We start from the raw sequence: 12,293 nt of genomic DNA, 5'->3' as shown, positions 1-12,293 counted from the left end.
ATGTCTCCAGCTGGTCGCTCTCCACCCCCGACTGAGGTCCTGGGCCCGGGCACCCTCTCAGGCTGTGCTGTGTTCCTTCCTGCTGCAGCCCAGAGAGCCGATGTTGGCGGGGAGGCAGCTGGCACCTCCATCAACCACTCCCAGGCGGTGCTCCAGCGCTTGCAGGAGCTACTGCGACAGGGAAACGCCAGTGACGTGGTTCTGCGGGTGCAGGCTGCGGGCACCGACGAGGTCCGGGTCTTCCATGCCCACCGCCTGCTGCTGGGACTGCACAGCGAGCTGTTCCGGGAGCTGCTGAGTAACCAGAGCGAGGCGGTGCTGCAGGAGCCGCGGGACTGCGCTGCGGTCTTCGACAAGTTCATCAGGTGAGACGGGGAAGACTAGGGGGAGGCTTCATCCCTTCCTCAGCCCCTGGCTCCTCCACCTACAGGGTCAGGGAAGCCCAGGCCCTTAGAGGTTATGTCCGTTTCCCTGGACATCACTGGGATGACAGTGACCCCTGCATCCCTTCTTCCACTGTACAGCTGTTTTTACCCATGTCATCTGCACAGTTTGATGTCACTTTCGGTTCCTGGCAACCCCCTCAGAGCTGTTTCCAAACCTGGCCATGGGACAGCTTTTAAAAACTACAGCTTTGGGGCTGGGCATGGTGGCTCATGCCTGTAATCCCAGCAATTTGGGAGGCCAAAGCAGGCAGATCACCTGAGGTCAGGAGTTCAAGACCAGCCTGCCCAACATGGTGAAACCCTGTCTCTACTAAAAATACAGAAAATTAGCTGGGTGTGGTGGCATGCAACTGTAATCCCAGCTATTCGGGAGGCTAAGGCAGGAGAATCGCTTGAACCTGGGAGGCGGAGTTTGGGTTTGCAGTGAGCTGAGATCGTGCCACTAGACTCTAGCCTGGGCGACAGAGCAGGATTCTGTCTCAAAAAAACCAGCCAACCAACCAACCAACCAAACAAACAAACAAAAAAACTACAGTTTCCTGGGTCCCAACCTGGATCATCAGTTTCAGGTCTAGGGTTAGGGCCAGCAATCATTTTTTATGTTATTTTATTTATTTACTTTTTATTTTCCTAAATATTCCATTATAGAGGAATATTTTTTATTTTAAAGCATCTCTATGGTTTTGGTGTTTGGCCAGGTTTGGAACCACAGGGCTAGGGAGTTGAAAAAGTTAGACGGCTCTCTTTACCTCCTGTCTCCTGCCATGGTGCTGCACAGGGAGTGCCATTCACACTAGTGTCTAAGAAAGTAACTCTGTTCTAACGGCTCAGACGAGATGCCTGCAGAATTCCATACATTGCTTCCAAGTTCCAGGCAACAGGAAGGGGGATAAGACAGAAGGGCAAAAAGGGTCTTCCTGTTATCCTGAATCAGTTGCGTTTAACCAGCCTTCCTGCAAATCCCAAACTGTGCCCATTGACCAGCAGTTAGTCACATGGCCATGCCCACTGTCAGGGAGCCTGAGAAATGTGGTCTTTTATTCCCAGAGGCAATCACGCAGGGGAAAAGGGAGAAATGGATGTTGGGGAAGGTGGCTGGCAGTGGCTGTCGCACTCCTATAGGGACAAGTGTGGTGCCGTGTGCCAGTGGGGACTGGCAGGAAGGGTGAGCAGCGGGACAGCAGGAGATGAAGTGAGAGGGAGAGAGACTCAGCACAAGTGATCATCAACAGTAGGAGAGGAAAAAGAAAGGCGAGGTTGCAAAAAAGAAATGGGGGCTCCCACCTGCATTCCCAGGACTTTGGGAGGCCAAGGTGGGAGGACTGCTCAAGTCCGGGAGTTTGAGACCAACCTGGGCAACAGAGAAAGACCCCATCTCAAAACAAAACAAAACAAAACAAAGCTGGAGTGTAGTGGCATGATCGTAGCTCACGGCAGCCTTGAACTCCTGGGCTGAAGCTATTTTCCTGACTCAGACTCCCAAGCAGCTGGGACTACAAGTGTGCACCACCAAGCATGACTAATGTTTTAGCTTTTTTTTTTTTTTTTTTTTTTTGAGATTGGGTCTCGCTATGTTGCCCAAGCTGGTCTTGAACTCCTGGCCTCAAGCAGTCCTCCCATGTTGGCCTTCCAAAGTGCTGAGATTCCAGGTGTGAGCCGCTGGCACCCACCTGGCCTGTAGCAAGATTCTTTATTCTCCTCTGGTTGTCACAATAACCCTGAGGGGTGTATGCCACTCCCCCTTTCCTAGATGATTGTTTAACCTAAGGTTCATTGAAGTTAAGTGACTTGCCCAGACTCATGGCAAGGAGAAGGCAGGCCATGGCTCCCAACCAGACTGTAAACTCCAACGGCAGGAGCCACATCTGTTTTGTTCCAGTCTAGAGCTGCAGGCCTAGTACAGGCACAGTCAAGGCAGGCAATTTCTACAACACCACGGAAACGGAAAGAAGAGCCTGTGAAGCAAGAATGGCCTGGAAGGGTCCTTGAAAGGAAAACATGGGAAACCTCAGGGTGGGGCTTCCACTGTGTTTGCTCCTGAACCGTGAAGCTCCAACTCCAGGCCGGGTCCCCTGTGGACTCAGAAAAAGCTATGCTGGGAGGTGGGTACCGCCCTGACCCCACCCTACCTCTCGGTCTCTCCCGCAGGTACCTGTACTGCGGGGAGCTGACCGTGCTGCTGACCCAGGCCATCCCCCTGCACAGGTTGGCCACCAAGTATGGCGTGACCTCCCTGCAGCGCGGCGTGGCCGACTACATGCGCGCGCACCTGGCGGGAGGCGCGGGTCCGGCGGTGGGCTGGTACCACTACGCGGTGGGCACCGGGGACGAGGCCCTGCGCGAGAGCTGCCTGCAGTTCCTCGCCTGGAACCTGTCGGCCGTGGTGGCCAGCGCCGAATGGGGCGCCGTGAGCCCCGAGCTGCTGTGGCAGCTCCTGCAACGCTCGGACCTGGTGCTGCAGGACGAACTGGAGCTGTTCCAAGCGCTGGAGGCCTGGCTGGGTCGCGCGCGGCCGCCCCCTGCCGTGGCCGAGCGGGCGCTGCGCGCCATCCGCTACCCCATGATCCCACCGGCACAGCTGTTCCAACTGCAGGCGCGCTCGGCCGCCCTGGCGCGCCACGGCCCCGCGGTGGCCGACCTCCTGCTGCAGGCCTACCAGTTCCACGCCGCGTCGCCGCTGCACTACGCCAAGTTCTTCGACGTCAACGGTAGCTCCTTCCTGCCCCGCAACTACCTCGCGCCCGCCTGGGGCGCCCCGTGGGTCATCAACAACCCGGCCCGCGACGACCGCAGCACCAGCTTCCAGACGCAGCTGGGCCCGAGTGGCCACGACGCGGGCCGCCGGGTCACCTGGAACGTGCTCTTCTCGCCGCGCTGGCTGCCCGTCAGTCTGCGGCCCGTTTACGCGGACGCCGCGGGCACAGCGCTGCCCGCCGCGCGCCCGGAGGACGGCCGACCGCGGCTGGTGGTTACGCCGGCCAGCAGCGGCGGCGACGCGGCGGGCGTGAGTTTCCAGAAGACCGTGCTGGTGGGGGCGCGCCAGCAGGGCCGCCTGCTGGTCCGCCACGCCTACAGCTTCCACCAGAGCAGCGAGGAGGCCGGCGACTTCCTGGCGCACGCCGACCTGCAGCGGCGCAACTCGGAGTACCTGGTGGAGAACGCCCTGCACCTGCACCTCATCGTCAAGCCCGTATACCACACCCTTATCCGGACCCCCAAGTAGCCTCGGGGTCGGGGAATAAAGGCCTGGCCTAGGTGCTCCTTGTGGGTCTGGGAAGGGCAAGGCGAGTGTGGAGGTGGCAACAAGCCTGGTACCCTGGATGGCCACGTGCCGGCCACCCTAGGCCTGGGGTGGAGTCCAGGTGAGGCGTGGTAGACAAGATGCCTGGTTTCAAGAGCTGATTTCACAGCTGACTTGAAGGAACATTCTTGGTCCTGAATAAACCGATGCTCAGAGTGGTAAGGGGATGATTGAACCACTCAGTTTCCGGGTGAAAACAACCTGGGGAGGATCCCACAGGCCAGGGGGTTTAGGTGTTTCACTCCCCTTTGTTGAGCTTTTCCCCCCACCCGGACACAGAACTAGGCTAGGTAAAAGCATCCACGTGGTCACAGCAACCCACCTGCCTGGGAGACAGGGAGCACCACATTCCCCTTGCAGGGGAGTCAGGGAGCACCCCATTCCCCTTGCGGGGGAGTCAGGGAGCGCCCCATTCCCCTTGCAGGAGTTTCCTCACTTTGAGGCTGAGGGGCTTAGCTGGGCAGTTTCTGAGCCCTGACCTTGAGGAGCAACCGCCTCATCTGGGTTGTGAGACTTTCTGGCATCTGGGCCGCTCGGAGTCCCTGATCTCTCCTGAGAGGGTGCCTGGGCAGGTGTGAAGACCGGTGGGATAGGACATAATGGATCTTGCCAGCCCTACCCTGGGGAGAGGCCTCAGGATCCACAACAAAACCCCTCTCCCCCAGGTATCTGTAGGTTGGTGTTATACAGTGAGCCAGGGGTAGATGGGGACTGGGGGGAAGGTGAATCTTAGTCATGGCCACCCCACATTCCAGGCAAGGTCAAACTTCCAACACAACCATCAAGACCCCAATGGGATTTTATTGTTAAAAAAGGAAAGGGGAGAAAAGGCCACTGCCAAGTAACAAAACCAGATTCCCTCCCTCACCCACATCCCCAATTGTAATAAGTGAAGTGCCTGTCGGCGCCTCCCCAACCATCCAGGATGCCCGCGCCCCACACGTGGGCCAGGAGCCCCGTCTCACTGCCAACGGCTTTCCTCCATTTCCAAGGCCAAGCCTGGCCTCATGGCTGTGCAGGGTTTTGGCAACAGCATTCTGTCCAGGGCTGGGAGGCCAGGGAGCCCAGCCATCCCGGCCATGTCCCCTGGCCTCACCTCTTTTCCCTGGTGGCACTGAAAGCATGGGAGGGTTGGGCAGACACCCCAGTTCCTGGGTCTCAGGAGCCCCGGCCTGCTGAGATGCTGAGATCCTGAGCTCCTACTTCCTGGTCATCTCCATCTGCCCAGCCTCCACCTCCCATGCCCTGTTAGACCCCATTCAGTCTTGGGTGGCGAGAGAGCCAGTTCCAGGCAGGGCCCCTCAGTTATGCCGGGAGCATCCATCTTTGCCATGGGTGCTTGTGCCGTGGGGCAGGCGGGGCCCACGGGTAGCCCGTCGAGAACCACCAGCTGGGTTGGGGGGAGCAGCCAGGGGTGAGGAGTCCCCCGGGCCTGCAACAGGGAAAGGGGCAGGATTAGTGGTTGCGGAATGCCTCCCCAACTCCTCTCCCATCACCCAGTGGCCTTGAACTCTCTATGGGCACAACGCCAAGATGCCAGTCTCATGAATATTCTGCTAGAACCATGCTTCCAGCAAGGGGCAGCCAGAGGCACAGGAAATGCAATGTGTCTTCTCTGCTGCCCGGCCTGGTGGAGACCTCCCCTCCCCATCCCCTCCTTGCCCATACTGACCTGTGTTCTGGCTTGGAGGGAGTTTGACTTTGGCCAAAGGTAGTGTGACCTTTCCCAGATGCCGGACACCAGGGGCTGGGTGCCTGCACACTGGCATCCTGTGGTCTGAGATGCGCTCCGCCTGATGGGACCCCAGGAGGTGTGTCTTGGGGCGGGAGAGCTGTGATGGTTGAGCAGTGCGGTGAGGATGAGAGCGGCACAGGGATCTGCTACCAGGATCTGTCCCAGCTACTATACCGGGCTGAGGACAGAGACTTTGTGGAGGGTGGTGTCTCCAGGTGTAGGGTAGGCTAGAGGTGTGGGGTAGGCCCTGGAGCCTTTGGAGAAATCCAGCCCTCAGGCCCCCAGCTGCTATGGGAGTGCCTAGACACCCCACCCCTGTGCCTTGCCTCACCCCTTGCCCGGCGACCTCGAAGGATCGGGACCTCCGCTTCCTTCTCTTTGCCTCCAGCGACTCCTCCCTTTTCTTGCCCAGGTTTTTCTTCTGGCCACGCAGCCAGGGCCCAGGGCCGTCCCCATGATGCCCGACTGCCCGAGACGGGGCCTCGCCCGTGCTGCTGGACAGGTTGTCCTCACTGGCAGCGTGCTGCAGCACGGGGCTGGGTGGCCGCTTGCAGGCCAGCGGGCCTGGTGGCCGCGCATCGTCGCCCTCGCTCAGCGAGTGCAGGGACAGGCTGCTGCGCTCTGTCGCAGGTGCCAGCAGGTGTCGCCCCTCGGTGCCCAGGGCCTGCGAGCGCCGCCGGGCGGCCTTCACCGAGATGCACTTGGTGCCAGTCATGATCTCCTTCCTCTCTGCAGCGGGACACAGGGAACCCCCAACCCGAGATCAAGGCCACCTCTTAACACCCTCCTCTGACATGGCAGACGTAGGTAGGAGCCAGACTGCCTGGGTTTCAATCCCAGCACTTTCCAGGGGTTTGCTATGCAAGAAACTTGGGCCCATTTCTGAGCCTCACTTTCATCTGCAAATGCGGGATGGTAAAACTAATGCCATCAGGTTATTTCCAGGATTAATTGAGAAAATGGGCCCAATGTACATTTTCCGGGGGGTAGCCATTGAATTGATATTTGCTATTAGCGTGATTACTGAGTGGAGGCGGCGGCGGGGGGGTGGGGGACACAATTCTCCATGCCACATGTCTCTTTTCTAACTTCCAGTTTTGCCCTGGTCTCTCTAAAAAAGAGACCTTTTTGCCTCAAGGTCTCTCCTTGACGTAGAGAGGACCCTTAAGTGTCCTTGACTGACTAATCCTCAGGGGCAACGGTGCCTCTTCAGAATGTGTAGGACCCAATGCATGGTTGCACTTGGCAGTGAAGAGGGCAGGAAAGGGCTTTGGACTGGGTGATCTGAACAGTTTAGACAAGGCCAGGCGAGGTGGCCAGGGCAGCAGAGGGCACACATACCTTTGTGGGACAAGGGGATCTCCAACAGGATCTCACTGCTGTCGGGGGAAGAGCTGATCCAGCTGCCCAGGCTGTCCTGAGCCGGGGCCTATGAGGTGGAGTGGTTGGGAGGAGGAAATCCTTAAACATAGCAGGGGCCCCATGCCCCACTCAGCAGAGACAGTGGGGCCTCAGGCTGGTGCCGTTTGGGAAAGGCTCCATTCCAACTGCTGCTGTCCACCCCCATGTCCCGCACCCACTGCAGCGGAGCTCGTGGGGCCATCAGGTACTGAGAGCTCACCTCCTGCATCACCAGGCTGCCGAGCTGGATGGGAGGTGGGGTGGGCACAGAGGAGCTTTTTGCCTGCCAGGCCCCAGTACCAGCCTTGAACACGTGGTGGCCTTCACTGAAGTTGGCAGAGGAAGATGAGTGGCTGTAGACCAGGCTATCTCACCGAGGTCCCACCCCCACCCCGGGGAGAAGCTGTTGGTGTGAAAGGAGAGAGAACCCAGGAGTCCTGGCTCCAGACCTGGGCCACCTGCTCCCTCTCATTGCTGCTCCGTGTTCACCATTTAGCCTTAGTCTGGGGTGGCCTCTCTGGGACAGGGCACAGGGTGGGGGCTGGGGCAGGTGGCCCCCCTTCTCACCTCTCTGTGCTGAGGGGAGGGAGAGCACTGTTCTGCAGGCGCTGGGCATCAGAGCTCAGTGTCTTCACACTCTCTGGGTCAGAATCTGGGGTCAGCGAGGTTCCTGCTGGGGTAATTTTGGGCAAGGAGCTGTCCTGGGGAGGAGGGAGCCAGGATGGACAGTTAGAAGATTTGGTCCTGGACCAAATCAGCACAGAGTCACGAAGGCTCACAGGGTGACAAGGGTTGTAAGATGGCCTGGGAGCCCCAGAAGGGCAGTGGGCTGGTGTTTGGGTCCTCAGGGGTAAGCTGTGGTCTGCTAGGCATCCCCGGTGGCACTGCCTGATGCTTGGTCTCCTGGAAGGACACCTGGGGCCATTTGTGATATCTCAGATGGCCAGCCCTGACCCTCAGACCCTGGGTGGGAACAAGTGGTGCCCAGGAGTGCTCAGGGATGAGGGTCTTACTCAGGCTCGACAAGGCTTTGGGTGGGGTAAGAAGGAAAGGGAGTCAACTCCCTGGGGTGCCAGCCAGCCTGGTCCTGTCCCCTCCAGCTGCCTGCAGGCATTGCCTTGGTCATCAGCCCCTCCCTGGGCACATGTGCCCATGTTCAGGCCACCCAGGCGCCCACCCACCTGCAGGGCCCTGGAGGCCACTTGGTCCATGATGGTGGCCCGCTCCAGGCTGCCCTCCTCCAGTTCCCGCAGGTACACTTCGTAGAGTTCTTCCAGGCGCTGCGGGACGGCCAGGTTGTAGTCTGCCGGGGAAGGGGCAGGGCTCAGCGAGTGCCAGCGGCCCCCCCGCGGGTGGCTCAGATGCGCGGGGGCGTGGGCCCTACCGTCGATGATCTGCCGCTGGCCCTGGATAATCTCGTCGCAGAGACTGCGGTGCTGCTCCAGGCGGCGCACGGCCTCGTGGCGGTGGCGGAGCGCACCGTCGCGGAGCAGCGCGTGCGACTGCATCTCGGTGTTCTCCACCTCGAGCTCATGCACGCGGCACAGCAGGCTGAGCACCTCACGCTGCTCCTCGGAGCCGATGCGCCGGGGCAGCGTCTCCTCCAGGCGCCGGCCCCGCACGCGCAGCTCCCGGCAGCGCTGCTCCAGCGCCAGCTGCAGGAGGCGCAGGTCAGCACCTGGCAGCGGGGAGAGGGGTCCGATCCGCCTGCCCAGCCCGTCCTTGCCCCTCCAGCGCCTGGACTCCAGGCATCTGTCTGGAGCTCCAGGCTGAGGCCAACCCTGAAAGCTAAATCTTGGGCTTTACAATCAGGGACTGCTCCAAGGTGGCCCCTCAGTGTCCACTTTCTTGCCATCCTGACCTCAACCCACCCCTGGAACTAGCTTGGGGGATAGCTACTTAACCCCAGCCCATGTGACCCCCTCAGGGCTCAGGACACCCTACAGCCCCCCTGGTCTGGGTATGCCCCAGAACAGAAGGCAAAGATCTGTTATTGGGAAAACCCTAATTATTATTTTTTTTTTTTTATTTTTTTATTTTTTTGAGACGGAGTCTCGCTCTGTCGCCCGGGCTGGAGTGCAGTGGCCAGATCTCAGCTCACTGCAAGCTCCGCCTCCCGGGTTTACGCCATTCTCCTGCCTCAGCCTCCCAAGTAGCTGGGACTACAGGCGCCCGCCACCTCGCCCGGCTAGTTTTTTGTATTTTTAGTAGAGACGGGGGTTTCACCGTGTTAGCCAGGATGGTCTCGATCTCCTGACCTCGTGATCCACCCGTCTCGGCCTCCCAAAGTGCTGGGATTACAGGCTTGAGCCACCGCGCCCGGCCCTTAATTATTATTATTAGTTTTTCTTTTTGAGACAGGGTCTTGCTCTGTCACCCAGGCTGGAGTGCAGTGGTGCTATCCCAGCTCCCTGCAACCTCTGCCTCCCAGGTTCAAGTGATTCTTATTCCTCTGCCATCCGCCGAGTAGCTGGGATTACAGGCATGAGCCACCACACTGGCCGTTTTTTTTTTTTTTTTTTTTTTTTTTTTTTGTATTTTTAGTAGAGACGGGATTTCCCCATGTTGGCCAGGCTAGTCTTGAACTCCTGGCCTCTCAAGTGATCTGCCTACCTCAGCCTCCCAAAGTGCTGGGATTACAGGTGTGAGCCATGGCGCCCGGCCTGGAAAACCCTCATTATAACATTAGTTACCATTTTTTGAGTCCTTGGTATGTGCCAGGCATTTATGTAATCTTCCCAGCAACCCCATGAGGGCTACACCATGGACTGCTCCCATTTTACAGGTGGGGAATGTGACACGCAGAGAAGTTAAAGAACTTAGCAAAGTCACACAGGATTTGTGGCCTGAGTTCCCAGGTCTCATGGCTACCCCCACCCCGGCCCCTCCGCCTTGCCTCTCAAACCTGCTCACCCTGTCCCCTAAACCCGCTCTCCCTGTCCCCCAAACCCTGGACACCTTCTGCTTGCGCAGCTGCTTCTGCTCGCCCACCAGGGCTGTGATGCTCTCCCGGGCTGCAACCACCTCGGGCGGCTCCAGGATGTCTGGCTGGTCGTCACCTGTGTCTGAGTCCTTCTCACTGTCGTCCTTAGCGTAGCACTCCTTCAGCTGTTCCTCCCGCCATTTGAGGGCCCTGCGGGACTTCTCATGCTTCCAGCTGCCACAGCCCCACCCAGACAGACAGGGCATTCAGGCCATGGGGACAGAGCACAGTGACCAGCCACAACTCATGCTCCTCCATCCTAGGCACAGGGGTGGGGCCTGGAGGGTCCTGGGCGGGGGACTTACCCGGCGATGGTGAGCAGGTGTCGGGAGGTGTCAATCTGCACCTCCATGGCACGGTTCTCCAGTTCCAGCAGGCGCCTCCGCACATCCATCTGCTCCTGGAAGGCGCTGACGAGCTGCTCCCGAAGCTGTCCCATGCCAGCCTGCTCACCCTGCCCGCTGTGCAGCTGGACCTCAGCTGCCGGTGAGGGTGGGTAAGGTAGAGGAGGAGGCAAGTTCAGCTAGGAAAGCCTGGGCCCACCTGGGGCCCTCCCCTCCCTTTCTTCCCAACTCGGTGCTCCCACTTCCTGTCCAACTATTTCCTCCAGAAAGACCCCCTAGATTACTACATCCTCCCACATCCCACTCCCACATTGAATCTTCAAGCTGTTGCCCAAAAGCGATTTCCAGCTCCTTGGTATGAACTGGGCTCCTGCTAACCCTTACAGCACCTCTGTGCCAACAATAAAAAGGGGTGCCCTTAGAAACTTTACTGTCTGTGGCCAGGTGCGGTGGCTCACACTTGTAATCCCAGTGCTTTGGGAGGAGGCCCAGGCGGGCAGATCACCTGAGGTCGGGAGTTTGAGACCAGCCTGGCCAACATGGCGAAACCCTGTCTCTACTAAAATTACAAAAATTACCGAGGCGTGGTGGTGGGCACCTGTAATCTGAGCTACTTGGGGGGCTGAGGTAGGAGAATCACTTGAACCCGGGATTCAGAGGTTGCAGTGAGCCTAGATCATGCTACTGCACTCCACCCTAGGCAACAGAGCGAGACTCTGTCTCAAAAAACAAAAACAAAAAAAAAAACAAAAAAACTTTACTGTCTGCCTCTCTCTTTATATTAGTAATTTTTGTTTTTTAAAAAGAAGCAAACCATCACAGCAAATATGCAGGTCTATAAGGAAACAGAGCCCATTCCGGTGGTGCAGGCATGACCTCGCAGTCCTACGCCACAGACCTTCGTGTGTGCCCTGCACAACTCATTGCTCACGTGCCTCTCCCTTGTGGGATCCCACCTACTCTTCCAAGGTGGGTTGTAAAATGGGGTTGTGATCTCTGGCAACTGTCTGAAGCAGAGATCACAACCCCATTTAACAGGTGAATGCTAGGAGGCTCAGAGCTGGTGAGTGCCTAGCCCAACCACCCAGCCAGAAAGAGCTCGATTCTGAATTTGAACACAACATGGCCTGATCCCAGAGCAACGTGAGGTTGCCTGGAGGGGGCTGCCACTCACACAGACCCACAGGCGCACCTTGGATGTGGCGGATGTCACCCCGATCCTGCTGGCCCCGGGCCTGGCCCCGCCCAGTCTGCTCATCAATCTTGCACTTGAGTCGCTGGATCTCGCCCCGCAGGTCAGCGATGATGCTGGTGTACTGGGCGATGTGGTAGGAGACGTTCAGCAGGTTCTGCTTCACCTGCAAGGAACATGTAGAGAGTGAGGGGATGCAGTCACCCCAGGTGCCAGGCCCTGCCTCTGTGCACTCACCAAGGCCTACCTGCAGGGGCTGCCTTCCTTCCCCCTGCCTCTCCCAGTCTTTCTAGGTGATAGTAATGGCCTCCTTTCCTCCACTTCCGCAACCTCTTGTCACAGTCACTGCTAGAACTCATCAACCTTCAGTAGCTTCCTGAAGGAATGAGGGAACGTCCTCATTCCTCCACCCATTGTTGAAGGGCCATTCCCATCTATCTGTTTTTCTCTGGGCTCACTGTTCCTGCATGAACATCTCGCTCCAGTCGGAGACCTGTCCTGCTCCCCCCATGCCCACCACAGATGCTATCCCCTTCCCGCCTTTGGAACCTGCACCCTTCCTGCTCCTACCCTTCTGGAATGTTTTCTCAGCCTTCAGGGTCCCACTTACAGTCTCCAGAGAGTTCCACTGGACCCCAACAGCCCACCCCCACCTCCTGTTCCTGTCTTGCCCCAGCACCTACCATTGGCATCATTTACCTGCTATTAGTAATATTCTGAACCATCAATGAGCTGTTTCAAGAATGTGTCTCCCGTCCCCCATGGAGGGGTTGGAATAAAACTTAAAGCCCTCAGGACAGCAGCTGGTAAGTGTTAGGTGTTGGGAGAATGTTCCCTGCATGCTATCATACATGTATCCATTCCCACTCCTCTGCACACGAACAGGCAGAA

At 58.2% G+C, this 12,293-nt stretch overlaps 2 protein-coding genes across 2 annotated transcripts in view; one reads left to right on the top strand and one right to left on the bottom strand.

Annotated features, from left to right (window-relative positions):
* Positions 1-3,909, top strand: BTBD17 (BTB domain containing 17). The gene is made up of 2 exons (XM_023212089.2): positions 1-365; positions 2,595-3,909. The coding sequence occupies exons 1-2, from the start codon at positions 1-3 to the stop codon at positions 3,667-3,669; spliced, it is 1,440 nt and encodes a 479-aa protein (XP_023067857.1). The 3' UTR covers positions 3,670-3,909.
* Positions 3,910-4,528: 619 nt separating this feature from the next.
* The window catches only part of KIF19 (kinesin family member 19), a 30,158-nt gene continuing 22,393 nt past the window's right edge, over positions 4,529-12,293 (bottom strand). Inside the window, exons 10-20 of the mRNA XM_026456781.2 lie at positions 11,403-11,568; positions 10,172-10,346; positions 9,842-10,040; positions 8,268-8,538; positions 8,065-8,186; positions 7,451-7,584; positions 7,104-7,209; positions 6,824-6,911; positions 5,814-6,211; positions 5,420-5,579; positions 4,529-5,179 (exon numbers count right to left, since the gene is read on the bottom strand). Coding sequence (XP_026312566.1) covers positions 5,049-5,179; positions 5,420-5,579; positions 5,814-6,211; positions 6,824-6,911; positions 7,104-7,209; positions 7,451-7,584; positions 8,065-8,186; positions 8,268-8,538; positions 9,842-10,040; positions 10,172-10,346; positions 11,403-11,568 — 1,950 coding nt within the window. The 3' untranslated portion in view covers positions 4,529-5,048. The remainder of the gene's footprint in view (positions 5,180-5,419; positions 5,580-5,813; positions 6,212-6,823; positions 6,912-7,103; positions 7,210-7,450; positions 7,585-8,064; positions 8,187-8,267; positions 8,539-9,841; positions 10,041-10,171; positions 10,347-11,402; positions 11,569-12,293) is intronic.

This window comes from Piliocolobus tephrosceles, chromosome 16 (genome assembly GCF_002776525.5).
Source record: "Piliocolobus tephrosceles isolate RC106 chromosome 16, ASM277652v3, whole genome shotgun sequence".
NCBI lineage: Eukaryota > Metazoa > Chordata > Mammalia > Primates > Cercopithecidae > Piliocolobus > Piliocolobus tephrosceles.
Note: the sequence above shows the minus strand (reverse complement) of the source record. Positions and strands in the feature narration are given on the sequence as shown.